General features: G+C 40.0%; 1 protein-coding gene and 1 pseudogene across 1 annotated transcript in view; one reads left to right on the forward strand and one right to left on the reverse strand.

Moving 5' to 3' along the window:
• Window positions 1–18,023, forward strand: part of GC (GC vitamin D binding protein) — a 37,652-nt gene extending 19,629 nt beyond the window's left edge. The window contains exons 7-13 of the mRNA XM_059669082.1: window positions 1,511–1,640; window positions 2,812–3,014; window positions 3,806–3,935; window positions 4,390–4,487; window positions 6,865–6,997; window positions 14,396–14,450; window positions 17,879–18,023. Coding sequence (XP_059525065.1) covers window positions 1,511–1,640; window positions 2,812–3,014; window positions 3,806–3,935; window positions 4,390–4,487; window positions 6,865–6,997; window positions 14,396–14,431 — 730 coding nt within the window. The 3' untranslated portion in view covers window positions 14,432–14,450; window positions 17,879–18,023. The remainder of the gene's footprint in view (window positions 1–1,510; window positions 1,641–2,811; window positions 3,015–3,805; window positions 3,936–4,389; window positions 4,488–6,864; window positions 6,998–14,395; window positions 14,451–17,878) is intronic.
• Window positions 18,024–18,565: 542 nt separating this feature from the next.
• On the reverse strand, window positions 18,566–20,289 carry LOC132227300 (D-3-phosphoglycerate dehydrogenase-like; annotated as a pseudogene).
• Between the last annotated feature and the right edge of the window lie 1,723 nt (window positions 20,290–22,012).

Consider the following 22,012-nt stretch of genomic DNA (forward strand, 5'->3'; position numbering starts at 1 on the left):
TTCAAAGCAGAATCTTAAGAGATATTTACACATCCATGTTCATGGCAGCATTATTCACAATTGCCAAGAGGCGAAAGCAACCCAATATCCATTGACAGGTGAATAGATAAAGAATGTGATATATACATACAATGGAATATTATGCTGCCTTAAAAAGTCTAGTCACATGCTATTACATGAATAAACCTTGAGGACATTATACAAAGCAAAATAAGCAGTCACATACAAATACTGTATGATTCCAGTCATATGGAGTACCTAAAGTAGTCAAAATCATAAAAACAGAAAGTAAAAACATGGCTGCTAAGGACGGAGTGCCAGAATCAGCATTTAATGGATCTAGAGTTTCAGTTTTATAAGATAAGAAAATTCTAGAAATCTGTTACAACAATGTGAATTTACTTAACATTACTGAATTATACACTTAAAAATGAGTGAGATGGTAGTCCAGCTGGTGTGGCTCAGTGGTTGAGCATTGAGCTATGAACCAGGAGGTCAAGGTTAGATTCCTGGTCAGGGCACATGCCCAGGTTTTGGGCTCAGTCCCCAGTAGGGTGTGTGTGGGAGGCAATTGATCAATGATTCTCCCTCATCATTGATGTTTCTCTCTCTGAAATCAATTTTAATACATATATATTATTATTATATATGTATAAATGGTTAATATAATAAATTTGCTATTATGTTTTTATCACAATAAAGAATATTTAATTATATAGAACATATTCCTGATACATTAAGTGAAAAGATAAATTTATCAGCAGTATAGCATAATCCCTTATAAAATACGTAATTCCCTGTAAACCTTATAAAATATGTAAGGGTTTCATGCCCTGACATCAACTGTATTAACACTGTGGTTTAGGCCTATAGGTCTTTACTACTTTATTTCTACTGTAGTTTGTAAGTTGATTTATAAAAACATTTAAGATTATGAGAGGCCCCCAAAACACCATATTGGTCTTAAATAGAGAGATATTAGTGCCTTCTTTATTGCCATTTTTTTTTAATCCTCACCCAAGGATATGACATGTTTTTATTGATTTTAGAGAGAGAGGAACGGAGAGACAGAGAGAGCAAGAGAAACATCTATGTGAGAGAGAGAGCCATCAATCAGTTACCTCCCCTATGTGCCCTGACTAACTGGAGATCAAACCCACAACCTAGGTATGTGCCCTGCCCAGGAATTGCACCCACAACCTTTTGGTTTATGGGATAATGCTCCAACCAACTGAGCAACCTGGTCAGGGTTTAAAGGCACCCTTCAACTATGTAGATCTGGCCAAAAGAGAATGTGAGTACTGAAAATTTGAAAAAATCATTTGGGACGACTGAATTTTGAGTAGTAGCTTCAGCACATAGGCTCCATTGCAGAGCAGATGTGCCCCATGCAGCTCTTAAGGATGAATTGCTGAAATTATGATATTATTTGTCTAGCGTGTTTGCTCATAATGAAACCAAGGAAACTGAGATTTGGAGAAAGCTAACCGATTTTTTTTTAACTGTCTAGCCATCTCATAAAATTAGCCCAAAAAGCACCTACTGCTAATCTAGAGGATGTTTTGCCACTCGCTGAAGATGTTACCACAATCCTCTCCAAGTGCTGTGGGTCTACCTCTGAGGACTGCATGGCCAAGGAGGTAAGAGAACACCCATCGTCATTGTTGTTGTCGTCGTCGTCGTCATCATCATCATCATCATCATCATCATCATGTGCCACACACTAAGTGGCAAGCACTCCTCTAAGCTGCTTTTTATACGTATCATCTCAATGATACCTACATATATCCTATGAAACTTAAATACATTAAATCCACTTTACAGATGAGAAAACAGAATAGTAGTAAGGGTCAATAATTAAAGTCACACAGCTGGTAAGTAGCGAAGTTCACACACAAGGACAAGGTTATCTGATTCCCAAGAACTTAGTGCACCTGCAGAGCCTTGTACCACATCACTAGCCACATATAGTTATTTAAGTTAATTATTATTAAACTAATGACATTTAAACTTCAGTTCTGCAGTCACACTAGCCCCCATTTCAAATGCTCACTAGTATTAGTACAGATACAGATAATTTTCATCATTATATAGTAAAGTTCCATTAGACAATACTGCAACCATTTCACTATTAGAAATTATTGTTCTTATTATAACTGTCAGAATTTGATGGTCATTTCAGTTTTTTCCACCGTTTTTCATTTGCACAATACTTTCAAGTAGATATGAGTTTGAACAGTTATTTTAAATAAAATCACTCTCATTTATCTAAAGTCTATGGATCTCTTCAGGAACAGCAATATTGTGCTGCCTGCTCTTTTCCCATGAAGAATATGTGTCTGTGTTAATGGGTCTTTTCTATAACTTGACTTATATGGCTAAGTCATTAATAGGTCTCCCTCTCTCTCTCCCCTTTCCTCCTTCTCAATATATCTGTATAAAATATACTACTACATCGATCTTCTAGGTATACTTTACTTTTATCTAACTAGTCCTCTATTATTGGGTTTAGGTGTTTGGGTTTTTTTGTATTTTAAGTGACTCTGTCCTTAAGAGTCTTATAACTAAATCTTCTCTTCACCATAATTATTTTCTGAGGATAAATTCTTGGAAGTTAAATTGTACATTTTAAGGCTTTTAGTACATAGTGACAAATTTCCCTCCAAAAATATTATACCGATTTACTTTCTAAGAGCATTCCCACTGACTTTTTTATACCCACTGCCAATGCTGGTGAAGCTGTGGTAACCTTCCTTACTTTGGATCTACCAGAAAACTAACAATGCATAAAAATCACAATTGCTTTTGTAGCTGCCTGAACACACAGTAAAAATCTGTGACAACTTATCCACAAAGAATGATAAGTTTAGGGACTGTTGTCAAGAAAGAACACCCATGGACATATTTATGTGTGTCTACTTCACGCCAGCTACTCAGCCGCCAGAGCTGCCAGAAGTTGCGTTGCCCACAAGTAAAGATGTGTGTGGCAAGGGAAACACCAAAGCCATGGACAGGTAAGTAGAGATGATCTAATTATCTCCTTGACAGTATGGATATTCACTGGTATTAAATGACAAAGAAACTAGATGGGGAAGAAATGGTAAACCTTTACCTGGCATCACTAAGGAAAGAATTAAAATAAATACACCATGAGTTGCATATACTATGAATAGTATATGCACATTCATGGCATAAATTTCACAAGTAGGTCAAATTGCCAGAAAAACATTTATCAATATCAGAGAGCAGAATTTAGACTGCACTGAAAATCTATACTTATCAAAATACTCATTGTTTTTATAAATGCATAGACAGCAATGGGATAAGATAATCAAAGAAATTTATAGAAGTCTATTTTCACAGAATAGCCACATAAAGTACCTACTTGATACTTTATATAGAATTAATTGTGATATAGTTACACAAAGGACAGTTCCATATGTATTTGATGCTTTAGATAGAATTGTGTTATAGTTACACATGGACAATTCCATATGCATTTGAAGTAGATATATATAATGTAGTATGTGACTATAGATATAGTACAGAAAGAGCTTTAGTTCAGTATTAACTAGTCACAATAACTTTAAAGCAACTATTAATAACTTGTATTTCAATGAGAATATTGTTTTGAATCCTAAACTTGCTGATTTGGATTCAGTTTTAGCTAAACCTTTTATTTTTAATTAAAGATGCAGAAACCAGGTGCTCTGCCTTTGTCATAGATGCAAATTTCAAAACATGATACATATTCACAAGTATACCCATGCATGTTAAAGTGCATCTTCTTTCTCTCTCATGCCAGGTATACATTTGAACTATCTAGGAGAACTGACGTCCCAGAAGTCTTTCTCAGTAAAATACTTGAGCCAACCTTCAAAAGCCTGGGAGAATGCTGCGACTCTAAAGATCCTGCAGGCTGTTTTGATGCTAAGGTGCAGTTTGCTAAATTTCTCCAACAACCCGGTCTAATTCAAGCTGTTGGCAAACTGGAGCTTATGGGCCACAGTTAGACGGTTGCCTGTTTTTGTACGGCCTGTGAGCTAAAATGGCCTTACATTTTTAATGGCTTTAAAAAAAGATTAGCATTTCATGACATTAAAATTATATGGAATTCAAATTTCAATGTTCACACATGAACATGCTCACTGTTTATGCATGGTTTATGACTGTTTTGTGCCATAACAGCAGAGTTGAATAGTTACAACAGAAACTATATATGGCCTACAAAGCCTAAAATGTTTACGACTGGGCCTCATACAGAAAATGTTTGCCAATGTCTGGTATAGATTAAACACTCCTACTGACAGGTTACATAGAATTCTGATTTTGCGCCCCCTGGAACAGGGCTAAGATAAACATTTTTGTGCAATTATTATTTTCTTACAGGTTCCACAACTGAAGGAGGAGCTATCTTCTTTCATTGACAAGGGACACGAACTATGTGCCGATTATTCAGAAAACACATTTACTGAGTACAAGAAAAAGTAAGGGACTAGTTCTACTTGTGTGCCCCAAATTGATCAATATGGCCTGGTATTGTAGTTTGAAAGCATATTGAAGACTTAAGATGTGCTAAGTGAGCAATAAAAAGAGGAGGTTCAATTAAAATAGTTTGTTTTAAAAAGTAGTTAGAATCTATTATCTGTGTAAGAAACAGCTATTTGGGGGGGGGGGCGGGGGGGAGGAAGTTACATATATCAGCTTAGAACACAGCCAAAAATGAATAAATTACAAGATCTGTAATGACTTGATTAAAAAAACAAAATTGCCCTGACCGGTTTGGCTCAGTGGATAGAGCATCGGCCTGTGGACCGAGGGATCCTGGGTTTGATTCCAGTCAAGGGCATGTACCTTGGTTGCGGGCACATCCCCAGTGGGAGGTGTGCGGGAGGCAGCTGATCGATGTTTCTCTCTCATCGATGTTTCTAACTCTCTATTCCTCTCCCTTCCTCTCTGTGAAAAACCAATAAAACATATTTAAAAAAAAAAAAAAAGAAAACAAAATTAAGTTCGTTAACATTGTTGCCCTAAAACAATCTGTAAATTTTCCTATATATAAGAAACTATAAAACTGCTGGAAATGTTATCTAACTTAAAACTATTTTGTCTGACAAGAGGACCCAAATTTTCAATTAAGTATAGTATTACCCATCACCAGTATGTAGTCTCTATAAATTGTAAATATACCTGTTAATCAATCATTCATAATGTACAGTAGTCATTTTTCTCCATTAAGAGGAGACGGCATTTCTTCACAAGTAGGTTTTTTACGTTAAAATAAGGAGCCATAATAACGAAAGCAGTTTTACTGGGTTCCTGGAAAATGTCTCTGTTGAGAAGACACTGTCATTCTGCTTCATTAAGTCAGCGGTTCTCAACCTGTGGGTCGCGACCCCATTGGCAGTTGAACGACCCTTTCACAGGGGTCGCCTAAGACCATCCTGCATATCAGATTTTACATTATGATTCATAACAGTAGCAACATTACAGTTATGAAGTAGCAATGAAAATAACTTTATGGTTGGGTCACAACATGAGGAACTGTATTTAAAGGGCTAGAAGGTTGAGAACCACTGCATTAAGTAGATGCCTTAGATCTGTTTCACAGTATCTTGAACAACACAGGCCTCAAGTCAGCACAAATAAACTCCACAAAAAGGCCTTCCGAAAGAATCCCCAGAGCTGGACACCTCCTTCAATGACCCCCATAAAATCAACCTTAGCAAAGCTGTAATAGAAAACATAAAAACAGGGAAAGCCTTAGGTGCAAAATTGTTTAACATTTTATCAGAAAATTATATAATGAAATAATATGAAGATAGCATAGAATAATGTTAAGCAGATAGTGCAAGATTAAGTTTTTCCCGACAGTTTTGAGCACCAGGTTTGCCTGGGGCAATTGAGTGATAATTTATATAATCTTAATTCCATATTAACATGTCCTAGAATTGAATTTAAGGTTGTGAAATTAGAGAAGATTGGGGCTATTCCATCTAAGTATTTGAAATCCTTACTTTTTTCTCCCACCCTCTGAGTTCCTTCTGGTCTCGCTTGCCTTTCCCTACAACTGGAACCGACTCGTTTCAATAATGCTTTCAGGAGCAAACTAGTCCCCTGACCCTCATATCCCTTCCCAGCATTCATCTTGCCAAGCCCAACCCCAACTCCAACTGGAGATAAATTTGGGTCTCTTCCACCTCCCATTGCCTACTACTGGGCTGGCAAATATTCCTGGAGAAAGTCATAAAACCAGGCTGAGTGTCCACCATGAGGGTAGAGTTACCAAGATCGTAGACAGTTCAAACTGGGAAAGAATCAAATGAATTCAAGTCCTATACCACCTTGGCAGTGAGATGGAGAGCTGGCCAATAGCAGAACTAAAAACAAGAGCCAAAGATTCCTGACCTTGTTTTCCAGTATAGTTGGTGAGGCAAACTGAGGGGGAATTTGTTCAAAATAGGAGAGAAGAAAAAACGCATTACAGTGGCATGAATTTCCATAAGGGAAATGTCCTTGCAGGAGCTTGAAACTTAGAAGTGGAGAGAAGATGAAAGGTTAAGGAAAGCAATGAAGTTATCCACGATGATGTAATTGAGGGAACAAAAGGGGGAAAGCTGGAATTCAAGGCAGCAGCAATTTGTGCGTTTACTTTCTCGATCTTAAAAGAGGCACAGATTTTACTTTCTAATCTCAAATTGAGTCATTAAAGATAGTTCCCCAAATAGAAACATAATTTTCTTGAGAGGAGCAAGTACTTCTATTCTCATTTTTTATTGTACCAGATCTTAAGTGGCTAGCTTTTGCATTAGAAACCTTTATGGAATACATCTAGTAAAAGCTTACCAAAAAATGGTCTTTCAGACTGACAGAACGATTGAGAGCAAAACTGCCAGATGCCCCAGACACGGAAATGGAAGAACTGATTGAGAAGCACTCAGATTTTGCCTCCAAGTGCTGTTCCATCAACTCCCCTCCCCTCTACTGTGATGCTAAGGTAAGAAGATTTGATAATCCATTATTCCTGCACAGTTTTTAAAGACTCGTGCACTCAGATTTACTCATTTATTTTTGTGATTGAAATGTCATTGTGTCTTTTCCTGGTGCTGTGATAACTTCGTTGTATTTACAATGAAAGAAAAATGACTGTTCTCATGCTATGCTAATTCAAAACAAATTGAGGGAGTTGCAAATCTTAGGAAATTTTATACTTTTAAAGGAAAAAAGTGAGAATACAGACAGCCAAGTGCAGTGTTTTTCAAATTGTAGATTATAACCTATTAACAGCATTTTTAAATGAAAGAAGAAAAAAAGACAGTAGGAATATTAATCCATCTAACAGAGTGTGGTTAAATATTTGTGAAAATTTTATTTCATATATATATGTGTGTGTGTGTGTGTGTGTGTGTGTGTGTGTGTGTGTTCATATGTATGTATATAGATAGCAATTGGTAGATTGATTTTTTTAAAAAGACACAGAACTGCCACTTGACCCAATGATCCCACTTCTAGGAATATATTCTAAGAATCCCAAAACATCAATCAGAAAAAATATACAGACCCCTATGTTCATCACAGCACTATTTACAATAGCTAAGATCTGGAAACAGCCCAAGAGCCTAGCAGATGAGTGGATAAAAAAGATGTGGTACATTTACACAGTGCAATACTATGCGGCAGTAAAAAAGAGGGACCTCTTACCCTCTGAGACAGCATGGAGGGACCTGGAGAGTATTATGCTAAGCAAAATAAACCAGAGAGAGACAAGTAATACATGATCCCACTGATATGTGAAATATAATGATCAAAATAAACTGATGAACAAAATAGATCCAGAGACACAGAAGCATGGAGCAGACTGATGAATCTCAGAGGGAAAGGGGCAGAGGGACCAGGAAGAGATTAACGAAAGAATTTATATGCATATATGCATAGCCCATGGACACAGACAATAGTGTGGTGAAGGCCTGAGGGGAAAGTGTGGGGTGGAGAAGGTCAATGGGGTGAAAAAGGAGACCTCTGTAAAACTTTCAACAACAAAGATAAAAAAATTTTAAATGCAATAAATGAGGAATTTTAAAAGAAAAATAGATGCTTTCAGGAAAAATGGATCATACCATACCTTATATCTTAATTATTAATTATTTAATTTTCAATTAAATGTATTGGGGTGACATTGGTTAATAAGATCATATAGGTTTCACATGTATATTACTATGATACATGTTCTGTACATTTCATTGTGTCCCCACCATCCAAAGTCACATCATCTTCTCGCACTATGTATTTGTCACCCTTTACCCTTTAATTTAATTTGCTTCAATGTAACACAAGGAAAAGAAATGCAATTTAATTGCTAAAGGTTACACAAATATTTCTTTACCATAAGAGTTATTTTCTAAAAATTAAAAAATATATATACTAATATTAAAATGCTGGAGTCATTTTTTATTACAAGTTTTTCTTTTAGACACTACCAATTGGTTTCCAACTCTGAAAAATAAAGAAATTTGAACTCATATTTTCTAGTTTCCCTCCCCACTCCTCCTAATTTGTTAGTTCTTGAGTTCATCTTTCTTTAAACATAATTTCCCTACCTCTAGCTCCCAGATCCCTCCCATTCCTGTCTCCCACCTTCCCTCGCCCCCTCTCTGAATTCTCTTTCTCCCTTACATGTAGCTGCATAATTGCCAGATCATTTATTTTTTATCTTGCGAGGCATTTTCTCTTGGAGGTGAATTATTGAATTCCTTTCACCGAACCTGAGCTTATTAGTTTCCTCCTATAAAACTAACGTGAGGTTGGTACTTGGTGTTCTAGCTTTGTGTAGACTGACGGAGTGGAGGACAGAGGAGAGCCCAGTCAGGCTGTGTGATCCATTGCTGGTAGACCTGATCTCTGATTACTCTAACGTTTTGTTACATATTTTACACTAGGATTTCCTCCACCAACTCAGTTTCTATCCTATTTCATGGGGAGATGTCTGTTAGCCTTTCTCATATGCATTAAGCCCATTTATTCACATCATCCATTTGATCTGTAACTCTCCAGCAGTCAATTTAATTACTAGAAGAACTGAAAGATAAGAACAGCGCTTTCATTCACTATACTGCTAACTTGGAGACATAGTGACAATTCCAAGAATTCTGTTGTCTCACCCATTCCATTTCTGGCATATAGATGCAAGGCTAAGATCAACTCGATGCCAGATGTCATATCAAAATATTTTCCTCTTTTGCCTACTTCTTTTTTTAATATATTTTTAGTAATTTCCGAGAGGAAAGGAAAGGAAAAGAGAGATAGAAACATCAATGATGAGACAGAATCATTGATTGTCTGCCTCCTGCAAGCCCCCCACTGGGGATTGAACCTGCAACCCAGGAATGTGCCCTTAACCAGATTCAAACCTGGGACCCTTCAGTCCACAGGCTAACACTCTACCCATTAAGCCAAACCGGCCAGGGCATGCCTACTTCTTTCTGAAGTTCATGATATTAAGTTTCATCCCTCCCCCACTCTGGTGGTGGCTGAGATTTTTTTGAGTGGGTTTTATTATTGCTTGTCATGTGTTAGTTAAGTATCATTTATGATGCATTTTTTACTCATTTTTTGCACATAAAATAATTTACCTACAATTTAAAAGCAAATACCACTTAGTCTAATTAATTAATGCCAATTAGAAGCTTTAACTGTAAGTTAAAGAATGTTTTCCCCCCAAGAAGCCATATGAATTTTTATTCATTTATTAAAACATAAAAGCAATGAAGCCTGGTTTCATTTTATTGTTCTATTATTTTTAATTCTGTTTCTCTTATTTATTGTTGTATTAGAGCACACTTAAAATACCCAAGAACCTAATTTTAAAAGTCATATAAATCTGGGAAGAAGACTATAAGAGCACCTATAATTTTTCACTCAGTAATTCCTTCTGGAGATCGTTCAACTTCCATTTAAATATCTACACTCAATTTTCTCCTTGAGATAGCCAATTTCATTGCCAGATAGCTTCTCTTATGAGAATACTATTCTGCTAATTAAGCCATGATATTCCCCTCACAATTTCTGCTGAGTCCAATCTGGCTTTCTCTATCAACCAGAAAAAGTCTATTCTGTTTTTAATAGCAGCTTTTTTTAAATATTTGAAGTGACTTTTAAAAAATTGGGCTGTATAAAGTCTGGAAGGTGAAGGTGGGTGTGGGAAGAAATCAGCCAAACTACTTGTATGCATATGGACACAGACGATAGTGTGGTGAAGGCCTGGGGCGGGGCAGACTAGAAGGTGACAATGGCGGGGGGGGGGGGGGGTGAGGGGGACATATGTAATACTTTCAACAATAAAGGTTAAAAAATAATAATAAAATAAAAACTTGAACTATGCATACCAATTCTCTTAATAATTTAGTGATGTTTTGTTTTTCACTGATAGTGTCTAATAAAGTCTTAAAATGTCTAACAAAGTCTTAATCTATTTGATAAATTGAGTTATATCATCTTGTTCATTTTTTATACTCTTAGAGACTCTGATTTCTCTTCCAATTTCTACATTTACTCTCTAGTCCCAAATCTAATTGCTAATCTTATTTGTAAATATTTATAAAGTCAGAATTCCAGATGAAATGAGTACAGTAGGATACATGCCCATTCTTTAAATCTGGCTGATAAATATATATTTATCTTTTATTAAAATTCACACCAACTAAAATTCTAAACAAACAAAATAAAACAAACCCGAAAGATCTAGAGTGTTGGGATATTTTTGTCATTATTGACATGAAAACATTTAGCATTAAACAAATTGAGCAGTTCCTTCCTTTCCTACCAGTTTGCTTTTGGTAATATAACAGGTAAATTTAGGTTGCCTTATCCCCAAAAAATAAAATCATCTTACCAGCAGAATTTGCTCTGAGGATCTAATTCAGTTATTAAAATGGGGGAAAGTCTGAATATTTTTTTACATTCTGTCAAATATATCACTTTTGCAACTCTTCCCCAGTCCCTGTGATCCCTAATAAATACAGTTTCCTTTTATGACATCATACAAGACAAACAGCTTTATGCACAAAATGCGTGCTTTCTTCCCTCAAGCATCTTGTTTTTCATTTCTTTGAGCTGCTTTTCAGTGTATTTTTCATTGTAACATATTGTCATTTAAAAACCATTTTCAACTACAATGATGAGAAGGCAAGTGTTTAACTTTCTATTTTCTTGCTTGAGGAACCAGTACATTTATAGCAGTGGTACTGCTGAGTAGCCAATCTTTCAGTAACTGCTAAAGAAGGGTGAGGTGAATGGAGCAATGGAGATACTTGTGCACCTATGATTACTTAGAGCGCTCAGAGGTTGGCCCTCTGCTGTTTCCATTAACCTTTTTGATAGTCTTTCTCCATTGATCTCATAGCTAGATAAGCAAGACCACCTCTGGTTTCTGACTTCATGTTCTGGTGAAATCTGGTAGAACAGCATTCACTTTAAAATTCTCAATGCTTAGTATGTATATTTGTCCCACTTACCCTATTACATTTGAACTGTAATTTATTATTAAATGTCCTTATCCTATATTTGCTTGACTAAATTTTTTTTTTCCTTAAAAGTAACGCCCATTCACTCCAAGTCATATTCAGGGAAACATCTCTATCTGCCATTCTAACTTTACTTGGCACAGTTACTCAAAGCATGGCAAAAGGGGCATCTGAACCACACGTTTGCTTCTTATATGATAATCTAGCCTTACCCTCACCCTGATCTTGAAATGACCAGGAAATAGAAAAACCAGTGCAATTTTCATTTCCCTTCACCATGGAACTCTATGTTGCCATTGAGGTCCACTGACTGCAGAAAAATCTTCTGCTGCGAAATTAGACTTGAAATGATTTTTTCTCTCTCCACTATCATTCAGGCAGGGCATCCTTATGATGCTTCTGAGAACTCATTACTATGCTTCCACTAAAATGTTCCAAAGGAGTGCTAGCAGGCATCAACTATGATTTCCCAAAGCATACAGAAAGCCACGCTACATGCTGGAGGTGATCATTAAAATTTTGAAAACAGAGACAAATGCAAATAGCCAAGTGGGCACTGGGCAAAGAGGACACTATCTTTTCCCCTTTCATGCCCTCCCCTGCTCCCTCTTTCTTCCTCTCTCATATTTCAGGAAAAGCTGGCATATCCACTAGAATTTCTCTCTCTGTATATAACTAGATTTTGTGACACTCAATGTCATAGTTAGCATTTATTAAGTCAATACTATTTGATAAGCAGAATATTAATAGCCTTCCTAGGCAGAATATTAATAGCCTTATACATTTACTAGAGACCAAGTGCATGAAATTCCCCTCAGGCCAGCCTACACCCTCTCAAATCCGGGACCCCTCGGAGGATGTCTGACAGCCAGTTTAGGCATGATCCTGGGGATTGGGCCTAAACCAGCAGTTGGACATCCCTCTTACAATCCAGGACTGCTGGCTCCTAACTGCTCACCTGCCTGCCTACCTGATCACCCTTAACTGGCCCCCTTGCCAACCTGATCACCCCTAACTTCCCCCATCACCAACCTGGTTGCCCTCAACTGCTCCCCCCTGCCGGCCTGGTTGCCCCTAACTACCCTTCCCACTGGCTTGGTTGCCTTTCACTGCCCCCCTCTGCCAACCTGGTCACCCCTCACTGGCCCCCTCTGCCAGCCTGGTCACCCCTCACTGCTCCCTCTGCCGGCCTGGTCGCCCCACGCAGTCTGCTGTTCAATCATTTGGTCACCCCTCACTGCCCCCCTGCCGGCCTGGTGACCTCACACAGCCTGCTGCTCAGTCGTTTGGTTGTCCCTCACTAACCCCCCTGCCAGCCTGGTTGCCCCACACAACCTGTTTGGTCGTCCGTTCAGTTGTTTCAGATGTGATGGACCCTGGCTCTTTATATATATATAGATGATGTTTATAGAATAATCGAAAACAATTCTAAATATTAGGTACCATTTTAATTCCCCTTTTACAGATGGGTTGAATGATATATACAAGATTGCAATATGTTTGAAAAATCATAAGTGTGTTCCACATGAATCTGTTACTCTCCATGTCATTGTCAGATTTCAGCCCTAATTTAATAACAAAAGCATAATATTGATATCAAAAGCCTATTAACTATTGGTTAAAGTGCAAAATTATTTTTTATTGTCAAAAATATAAAAAATGACCCAGGTCGGTAGTATCACTGAATTCCATTATCATATTCTACATTTTATCCTATGATTCTTTGATTTTCATTCTGTGTCATATCATCCTCTTCTACCCACACCTTAAATTTATATGTTTTCCAGAGAATTTTTTTTTCATGGTCTTCTTCTCTATACATGACATTACATTTTCTCCACGTGTTCTCATCCATGAATATGCCTTTAATCTCCAAATCTCTACCTCCAGTCAGGATCTCTCCCCGCAGTACCAAGCTGTTTATTCAAGTGATTAAGGGTTCTATTATCCCACAAGAAATTCAAACTCAATATGCCCCAAATATTCCCCTTAAAAACCTCTTCTGGTATTGCCTAAATTTATTACTATCATTATCATTATTGTAATAAATTAAGATACAAATAGTGATCCTTAATTTCTCCTTTTTCCATATACTAGTAAACCCAAATATATTCCAAATCCTACCAATTTTAACTCTATCTCTCAGTCCCACCTCCCAACTTCTTCTACATTATTGATACTTTTACCTGGATTATCTCTTCCCAATTGGCCTCTTATCTCCAGTCCTCCACATGCCTCACACCAATCCCATCTCTATACCAAGGACAAAATAACCTTTGTAAAACACAAAACGGTTAGTATGTTCCTCTAATTGCTCTACCTCACTTCTAAATTGAAGTCCATTCTTTTTTAAAAATCAAGAGCGTTTGGTCCTGTGTTTTCCTCTCCAGCCTGATTTATCACTGCTCCTATTCTTTCTGCTTTGGTTTTCCTATACCACTTGCAGTTTTCCTAAGTACATCAAACTTGCTCTTACCTAAGGCTTTTGCACATGAAGACTCATCCTGTATTGCCCTATCTTCATTCTATAACCTGGCTGTCTTTCATCAAGATTCAGGATTCAACCTAGATCTTTCCTGTGGGAATCCTTGCCTGGCACTCAAATTCTTCTGTTGCCCCTTAACATTCTGTTCACACCTAATAATTAGCACTTATTTTTCTCTTGTCTATTTTTCACAGGACACTGTAAATTCTTCAAGGACAGAGACTGTAAAACTAAAAGTGAAGGATGGCCAATAAAAAGTTCAATATAAAACTGCATTTTAACAAGAATCCTTCTTTCTAATCAAGGTTCAAATTGTGTTTACCTTCATGATTTAGTAGTCTACAATAAAATGCTTCATGAATAATTAGATAGCATTTTTTTTTCATTCCAGATTGATGCTGAAATGAAAAATACCCTACAGGGCTGATGAATATATATTATCTTAGGTAAGTATTGCTTGTAAAGGCAGAAAAAAAACACACACAAAAAAAACAAAAAAACTATCCAGCTTTGTGAAATGTATTTTAAAAATCATAGAATAAATAATCCAATAGTGTTCTTCCCATTCTAACTATTATTCTCTATTCAAACTCATTTTACACTGAGAATATTAAGCATCTGGAAAAGTTAAGGAGCTTACACAAGTATACACAAACAACTTCTGGCAGATTTAGGACTAGAATCTGGGTCCCCAGTCTGGTACTAGATCCTATATAATAAAAACCTAATGTACTAGATCCTATATAATAAAAGCCTAATATACTAAGTGCCTGTCTGGTCATCTGGTCATCTGGTCGTCCATTCAACCAATCAAAGCATAATATGCTAATGATATGCTAAGGCCGCCCAACCGCTCACTATGATGTGCACTGACCAACAAGGGCAGACACTCTGACCAGTAGGTTAGCTTGCTGCTGGGGTCTGGCAGATCAGGACTGAGCAAGATGGGCCGGACATGCCCTGGAGCCTTCCCGTGGTCCCTCCCTGGATGGCCTACCTCCTGCGTCCCTTCCCCTGCCCCAGTCATGCACCGGTGGGGTCCCTTGGCCTGGCCTGCACCCTCTCACAATCCAGGACCCCTCAAGGAATGTCAGAGAGCCAGTTTCAGCCCAATTCCGCAGGCCAGGCTGAGGGAACCCCACTGGGCACGAATTCATGCACTGGGTCTCTAGTCCGTTATAACATCGCATCTAAGATAATGACAGCATGGAGATCATTTCAGGCGTTTTGATGCATTCAATAGAAAAATATATAAATTTAAAGACAGAGTCCACCAAGTGTTAAAGATAGCACAGTAGTTCTTAGGATGAAAGAAGATTCTGCAAATTAAAGCAATATTGTTAAAATATTATCACTTGCTTTTTTTCAGATATTACATTTCACCCATTTAAAAATACTGGGAGATATTAAGAGTATAAAGTAGCTTAGACAGAATCTCATACCTTAAACTGATGATTATCTCAACTCTGCACATTTCAACAAAAATGTTTTCTCTCCAAATTCCACTGTATTCATTTTAAATATATTACTTCTGAGATTTAAAAAATTATAAAATTAATGGTTTTGGTTTATCTCAGATCTTAAGTGAGCTGAGCCTTTTCAATGATGCATACTTTTATTTTGCTGATTTACTGACAACATTCTCCAAAATTATATAGAAGCAAAAGCTATTGACTAGTGAAATTAAATCATTCCATCATATTCAGGTTTTCAACTCTCAACTATTTGAATTACCTGAAAGAGTGAAAAAGCAAATTAACACTCAGAGAGGCAGTACAATGGAGGTGGTCAAGGAAACTCACTTCTGGAATTGCGCAATCTGGATCAGAATCCCCACTCCAACTATCTATCTTTGTGAACCTGAACAAGTTATTTAAACTCCCTGAAGCTTGTTATTTAAATTCCCTGAAGCTTGGAAATATCTACCTCTTAGAATTGTTTTAATGATTGAGTTGCTGCATATAAAATGCCTAGAAAACAGTAGCAGTAATACTAGTAAAACAGAATTTTTGGACTGGAACTCAGATTCTTTGTCCGCCAGAGTCGAAGAATGAATCCAGGGACAGAGGGTAGTATAGCAAAGGTGCAGCGTTATTGAAGAACAAGTACAGATTCCCACGTGGGGAGGGGAAAAGAGTCCCACTGACTTCCTGTTTACATGGTTTATAAAAGCTGCAGTTCCTGTGTCCTGATATCCTCTCTGATTGGTTAATATTCCATTTCGAATTGGTTACTGTAGTAATTCCTGAGGCCTTCCTCCCTCATTGTCCTCCCATTCCCCTCCTTCATTTTGTAAATAGAGACCTTGTTTGGCTACTTCCAGTTCCCTTGTCTTATGTAATGTAGCTGCACTTGGCTTCCTTGTGTTATGGAAATGTATCTTCTCCCAGTCTGTAGCCCTGTGTTTTTTCCATGGACCCCACTTCAAAACATTCCCTAAACCTGCCTATATTCCCCTAAAATTCCTATTTCACTAGCAAAGTTTTTCTCCCTGCGGCTGCTTCTATGATTTTACTCTGACTAGAACAAGTAAGATCCCCAATGCAAAAGTGGCACATGTTTAGTGTTAAGCAGTTTCTAAAACCATTTTTAGGCAGGCTAATGCTAGTTTTCCACTTGACAAAGATGCACAATAGATTCTTTTTTAAAAATTAAGTTATAGAAAAGTTTCTGGACACAAAACTCCTATCCAGACTGCTAGTCAGAAAGACCAGAGTTAAAAAAATACAACCCACATATAGAACGAGGCTTCTGCACTGCACTCGGCAACTATCAGCCCTCTGTCCCCTTCCTGCTCTCAGGAGAGAACTTTGGCTTGTGTGAGGTCGAATGCCGCACAGGATCCTAAGAGGAACGCTTCTCCTCAGTTCCTAAAACCAGTAAGCCGACCCTGGCTGGCTAAGTATTTCTTTTCAGTGAATGCCCAGCCCTCTGCAGAGCTTTGAACAGTTTGTAGAAGCAGAAGCCTTTGTCGCAGGTGTCCGCATTCTTAGGTTCACCTACAATTCGATGCTATTTCATTCTTAGCTAAACTATTATAAACTGGAGTTGTTGTCCTGACAGTTCTTGACCCTCTTATTTTTTCTTCAATTCCCTAAATTGATTGTGACCACATTTGCTGGCCCACTGGACAAGAGAATTACTGTCTCGCAATAAGTCCCACAAAGCCAGTTATCTTTTCTCTTCAGCTTTAGAGAGGATTAGTGTTCCCGGGGTTGCCAATGGAGGAAGAAGTCGGTTCTCACTGCACAATATGGTTGACTGAAAACATACTCCAAGTACCAGAATCACACTCAGCACAGCCAGGTGCTCACACTACGGCAGAAACCTCACTCCAAGGCATAAACTCCATGAGAACAAAGGAAGGTGGAATTTCTCGCACTGTGCAGATAGAATTGTGATACAACTCCACTGTACTGTCTTGGAGAAGGGGTAGAAGACACATTTGCCTTATTACAAAGGAGGCGATTTGATAACAACTCCCATTCTGGGTTTTACTGAAATACAACTACTGAATATTATCTCAATCCTGGGACTGGAAGTCGGGGTAGGGGAGGCTCATGTGCTATTCATTGGTCGCTGCCTTTTCTGCTCTGGCAGTTGAATATTCACTCTCATAAAGCAGTAAGTTACACACATCCTTAAAGAAAAAAAGTGCACAATGTCCCTTAGTGTACATGATGGTTTTATATGCAGGTCTTGGGAATTTCCTACATTTTTTATTCTGGACTCCTTAGGTGGGCAATGGGGGATACATGGGTCATGCTAGACAGGTTTATCTTGAAACAGAAAGATAACTTGACTGCTGAGCAGTGTATATAATTGCTTCCCATTAGCTCTGTGTTTCTAACATTCATTTCCATTATTCTCATAGATCTAGAGCTGGAACCTTCCTGGAAATGCCATCTGAAGCCTAACCTAGGCCAAACCAGGGCTCTCAGGGAGACAACTCAGTACTCACTAATTTTCATCAGCTCCAATATCTTTGTACAATAAATATGATTTGCCATCAAAATAAATTGGAATACAATGCAAACCATAAATGTTTCTGGGGGTGATGTTACAGTGCAGGCCTCCAGCAGTATTCCTGTGTGTGCCATGCCGGCACAACCATGGGTGAACCTGAGAGGGGGCGGTGAAGGATGGAGCAGACAGACAAGAGAATAAAGCTGGGGCTAGGTGGGACGCTGCCCTTTCTGATGGAGAGATAGTGCCACAATCTGCAAACTGAGTCTTTATTTTATAGCCAGAGTATTGGCCTGGTGCACGAAATTCATGCACGGAGGGGGTGGCTCCCTCAGCCCAGCCTGCACCCTCTCCAGTCAGGGACCCCTTGGGGGATGTCTGACTGCCAGTTTAGGCCCGATCCCACAGGCAGTTGGACATCCCTCTCACAATCTGGGACCGCTGGCTCCTAACCGCTCACCTGCCTGATTGCCCCCAACTGCCCTCCCCTGCCAGCCAATTTGGTTCTGATTGGTCGGTTTATACGCCAGTCAGCGTTAAAAGCTCCACCTCCTAGGCAGCCATTGGCTCCTCACAGTTGACCCAGATTTGGTTCTTTTTGGGGGGTGGGAGGGCGGCTGTTTATTAAGTGGTTATTACAGGGGTCAGACCACATAAGTGGTGTCAGCCCCGGGAATGCGACCTCTCAATGTTGATCACAAAGCCCCCAAGGCTGGTCCTGGTGAGCCCCAAGGTCAGAAATGAAACTGAAAGGCCTTGGTCACATGCTGCTTCCAGGCGCCCAGGCTGGGCAGCAGGGGGAGATGCCCATGACATGCCAGGTCTCCCCATCAGACACCACCGAGATCTGGTAGGACAGCAGCTGCATGCCTGCCTCTGCCAGGAGCCCAATCATGGTAGGCAGTATGGCAGGGTTGGAAGAGGCACTTCTGGTCTGAAGGCAGCCCCGTTGAGTGCCTGCAGCACAGGTGTGGTGCCCTGGACAAAGCCCACAGCCTGGTAGGGGGCACCTGCCAGGGCCACGCTCAGGGGGCCTTCCCTGCATCCTTGCTCTCCTAGCACAGTGGGGTTATGGGAGGTGGTTACATTGAAGCTGGCCTCCTTCACCAGCAGCTTGGCATTTACCAAGTTCACATCCGCATGATTAGAAGCGTCTTCGAGGAGGTCGACAATGACTTCAGGGCTCAGGCAGTTCCCGGCATGCTTCAGGGATAAGCCCTGCGTTCCCACCTGGATGGTCCCTTTGGGGGACCCTGCCCAGGCTCGCATCAGGGTCCCCAGAGCTTCTGACAGACCGATCCAAGGTTTGGTGTGTGGAGAGAAAGCGCTGGTAAGGGCCTGGGCATTCACGACCCCCGCAAGGGTTCTGCCCTTCACCATGTCCATGAACTGGACCGCAATCTCCTCCCGCTGCGGCTCTGGGCCTCCTTGGTGCTGGCGCCCAGGTGGGGGCAGCTGATGACGTTCTCCTGGTCCACCAAGGCAAGTCCCGAGGCAGCTCCTCCGTGAACACAGCCAGCTCTGCATCCCGCACTGCTCCAACTGCAGGGCCCAGAGGAGGGTGCCCTCGTCCATGATCCCTCCGCGGGCGCAGTTCACCAAGCGCACGGGGCAAAGGTGCTGTCGTTCAGCAGGCCTGTTGTGGAGGGCAAGAGAAGGGTGTGCACAGTGATGAAGTCACAGAGGGGCCAGATCTCCTCCAGGGGCAGCTGCTGAATGCTGAAGGAGGCCGAGACCTCTGGTGACATGAAGACCCTATAGTCTTCATCCCGAAGGATTGCATCTGGATGGCCACCTCTCTCCAATCCCCCACAGGCCAAGAATTCCCAGGGTCTTTCCATTCAACTCGGTTCCCATGAACTTCTTTCAGTCCCATTTGCCAGCCTTCATTGAAGCCATCGCCTGGGGAATCTGCCTGGCCAGACACATGATCACCCCATGGGTGAGCTCAGCAGCACTAAGACTGTTCCCATTGGGAGTGTGTGTTCATGACCAGGATGCCCTTCCTCGTGGCGGCCTCCAGATCCATGTTGTCCACGCCGGTGCCGGCCCTGCCCACCACCTGGAGCTTCTCTGATGCATTGATGACTTCCCCAGTCACCTTGGTGGCGGAGCAGACAATAAGGCCTTTGCAGTCCTGCAGCTCGGCTATCAGCTCCTCTTTGCTCAGGTTCTGCTTCTCCACCACCTGAAGCCCTCCATCTTGCAGGATCTTCCGGCAGCAAGGGTCCAGGCTGTCACTGATGAGCACTTTCTGTAGATTTGCAAAGGCCATTGCTGGAGCCAGCCTTGTTATCTACCACTCTCCCTGGACAGAAACACCTCTAAGCCCCCCAGATTTGGTTCTGATTGGTCAGTTTCTATGCCAGTCAGTGTCTCTGGGCCTATCAACTGGCCACATCAGGAAGGCAGGGCTGATCAGCAGCCCCTGTGGAGTCCTGGAGAAAAATGGAGGCACAGCTAGCTGCTGGCCAGACTCAGAGAGAAAGAGAGAGGCAAGTGCTGGTCAAAAGCTGCCAGAGGCAACGGATCAGTCTCTGCTTCTCTCTTCAGGCCTCTCTCTGGCCCTGATTTGCAGTCCCTTCAGCAGTCAGTGCTGGGGCACCTCACCTAAAGCAGAAGTAGTCAGCGGCAGGTTGCCATGGCAACTCAGCACTGACTTCTGATCTGGTCAAGCTTTGGTCCTAAAAGTGTTACACCCTGACTCATTATTGAGATTCCAGGAGGCAAAGTAAGGGTGTGGTCAAGATTTTTACAATGTTCTCTCAGGTTTTGAATCTACTCAATTACATGCACCTGATCAAGCTTTGTCTCCTTGCTGTACCTCCTGTAGCCCATATCACTCAGCCATGTGGGACCACAGGTTCCGACCATAAGGTCAAGCTTACAACTACAGCCTTTGGCTTTGCCCTCCAAGCTAGGACTTGCATGTGGTTTTGCCATGCCCTCTCATTAGCCCGAGGCTTGAACTTGTCCAAACACTGTAGCCGCTCTCCACACCTGTGATTTTCACAAAGATACTATAGCAAACAGCCTCAACCTCACAGCCCCTTTTTTCTAGATCTCTGCTGGGTCTCTCTAAAATACTGACCACTTTAAGCATTCACTTTACAGTTCCCAACACACTCAGCTCCATTCCTTGATTGCTTCTTAGGCTTAGGTGGTATTAAGAAAAAGTTAGCCAGCTTCCACCAAAATTGCCTAAGATAGCACACTTCTTAAAGGAGGAGGAGGAGGAGGAGGAGGAGGAGGAGGAGGAGGAGGAGAAAACTCTTGAGAATACCTTCTTGCTCCCAGCTGCAAATTGTATGGCATTAGTTAGGTAGTACCTGCCTTGCAAAAAAATAAAAAAATCTTTGTGGGCTGAAAATGTTTAATTTTACTAAAGATTACTCCTAAGAGCAATTTACTGAGTCAAAGTTCTAAAAACATATTAATTTCAGCTTGATTTAATTATATAGATAGGTAGATTATAGATTATATTCTATGTGCTTTCTTTGCCCAGAGAAAATGAAGGTGTTCTAACTTAACATATTTTGCTTTGAAAGAAAGATTCTTTTTTTTTCCAAAATATATACCCCTCTGAAACCAATACAAATCAAGGAAAACCTATATTTATAATTAATTGCCTCAAGGAATTCGAGTTCATCTAATGGGAGATACAGAGTTACATGTAGAGATGAAACATATTCATCTTGTTCATCAAAGTCTCTTGTTCTTGAGAAATTACATTTATCAATTGCTAAAAACTAGTCCATTTTGGTCAAGTATTTTTATGGCTGAGTAGGTAGAACCGGAAGATTTTGGCACAAAGTATTCACTAAATATTGTATGACTGGTTGAAGCAATGTTCTCATGATGCCCTAGCTATCTTTCCCAATGAGCTCTGAACACCTTTCACAATTTTTTAAAAGTAAGAATCACTGACCTAAATACTTCATCAGCTTAGTACAGAAGTTTTAATTTTAAACCTTACATGCATTATTATGCCTGCATCCATTCCATTTTGTAGGCAGTTGAGACCTTTGAGAAATTGCAAAAT

The sequence above is a fragment of the Myotis daubentonii genome, chromosome 1 (assembly GCF_963259705.1).
Source record: "Myotis daubentonii chromosome 1, mMyoDau2.1, whole genome shotgun sequence".
Classification (NCBI taxonomy): domain Eukaryota; kingdom Metazoa; phylum Chordata; class Mammalia; order Chiroptera; family Vespertilionidae; genus Myotis; species Myotis daubentonii.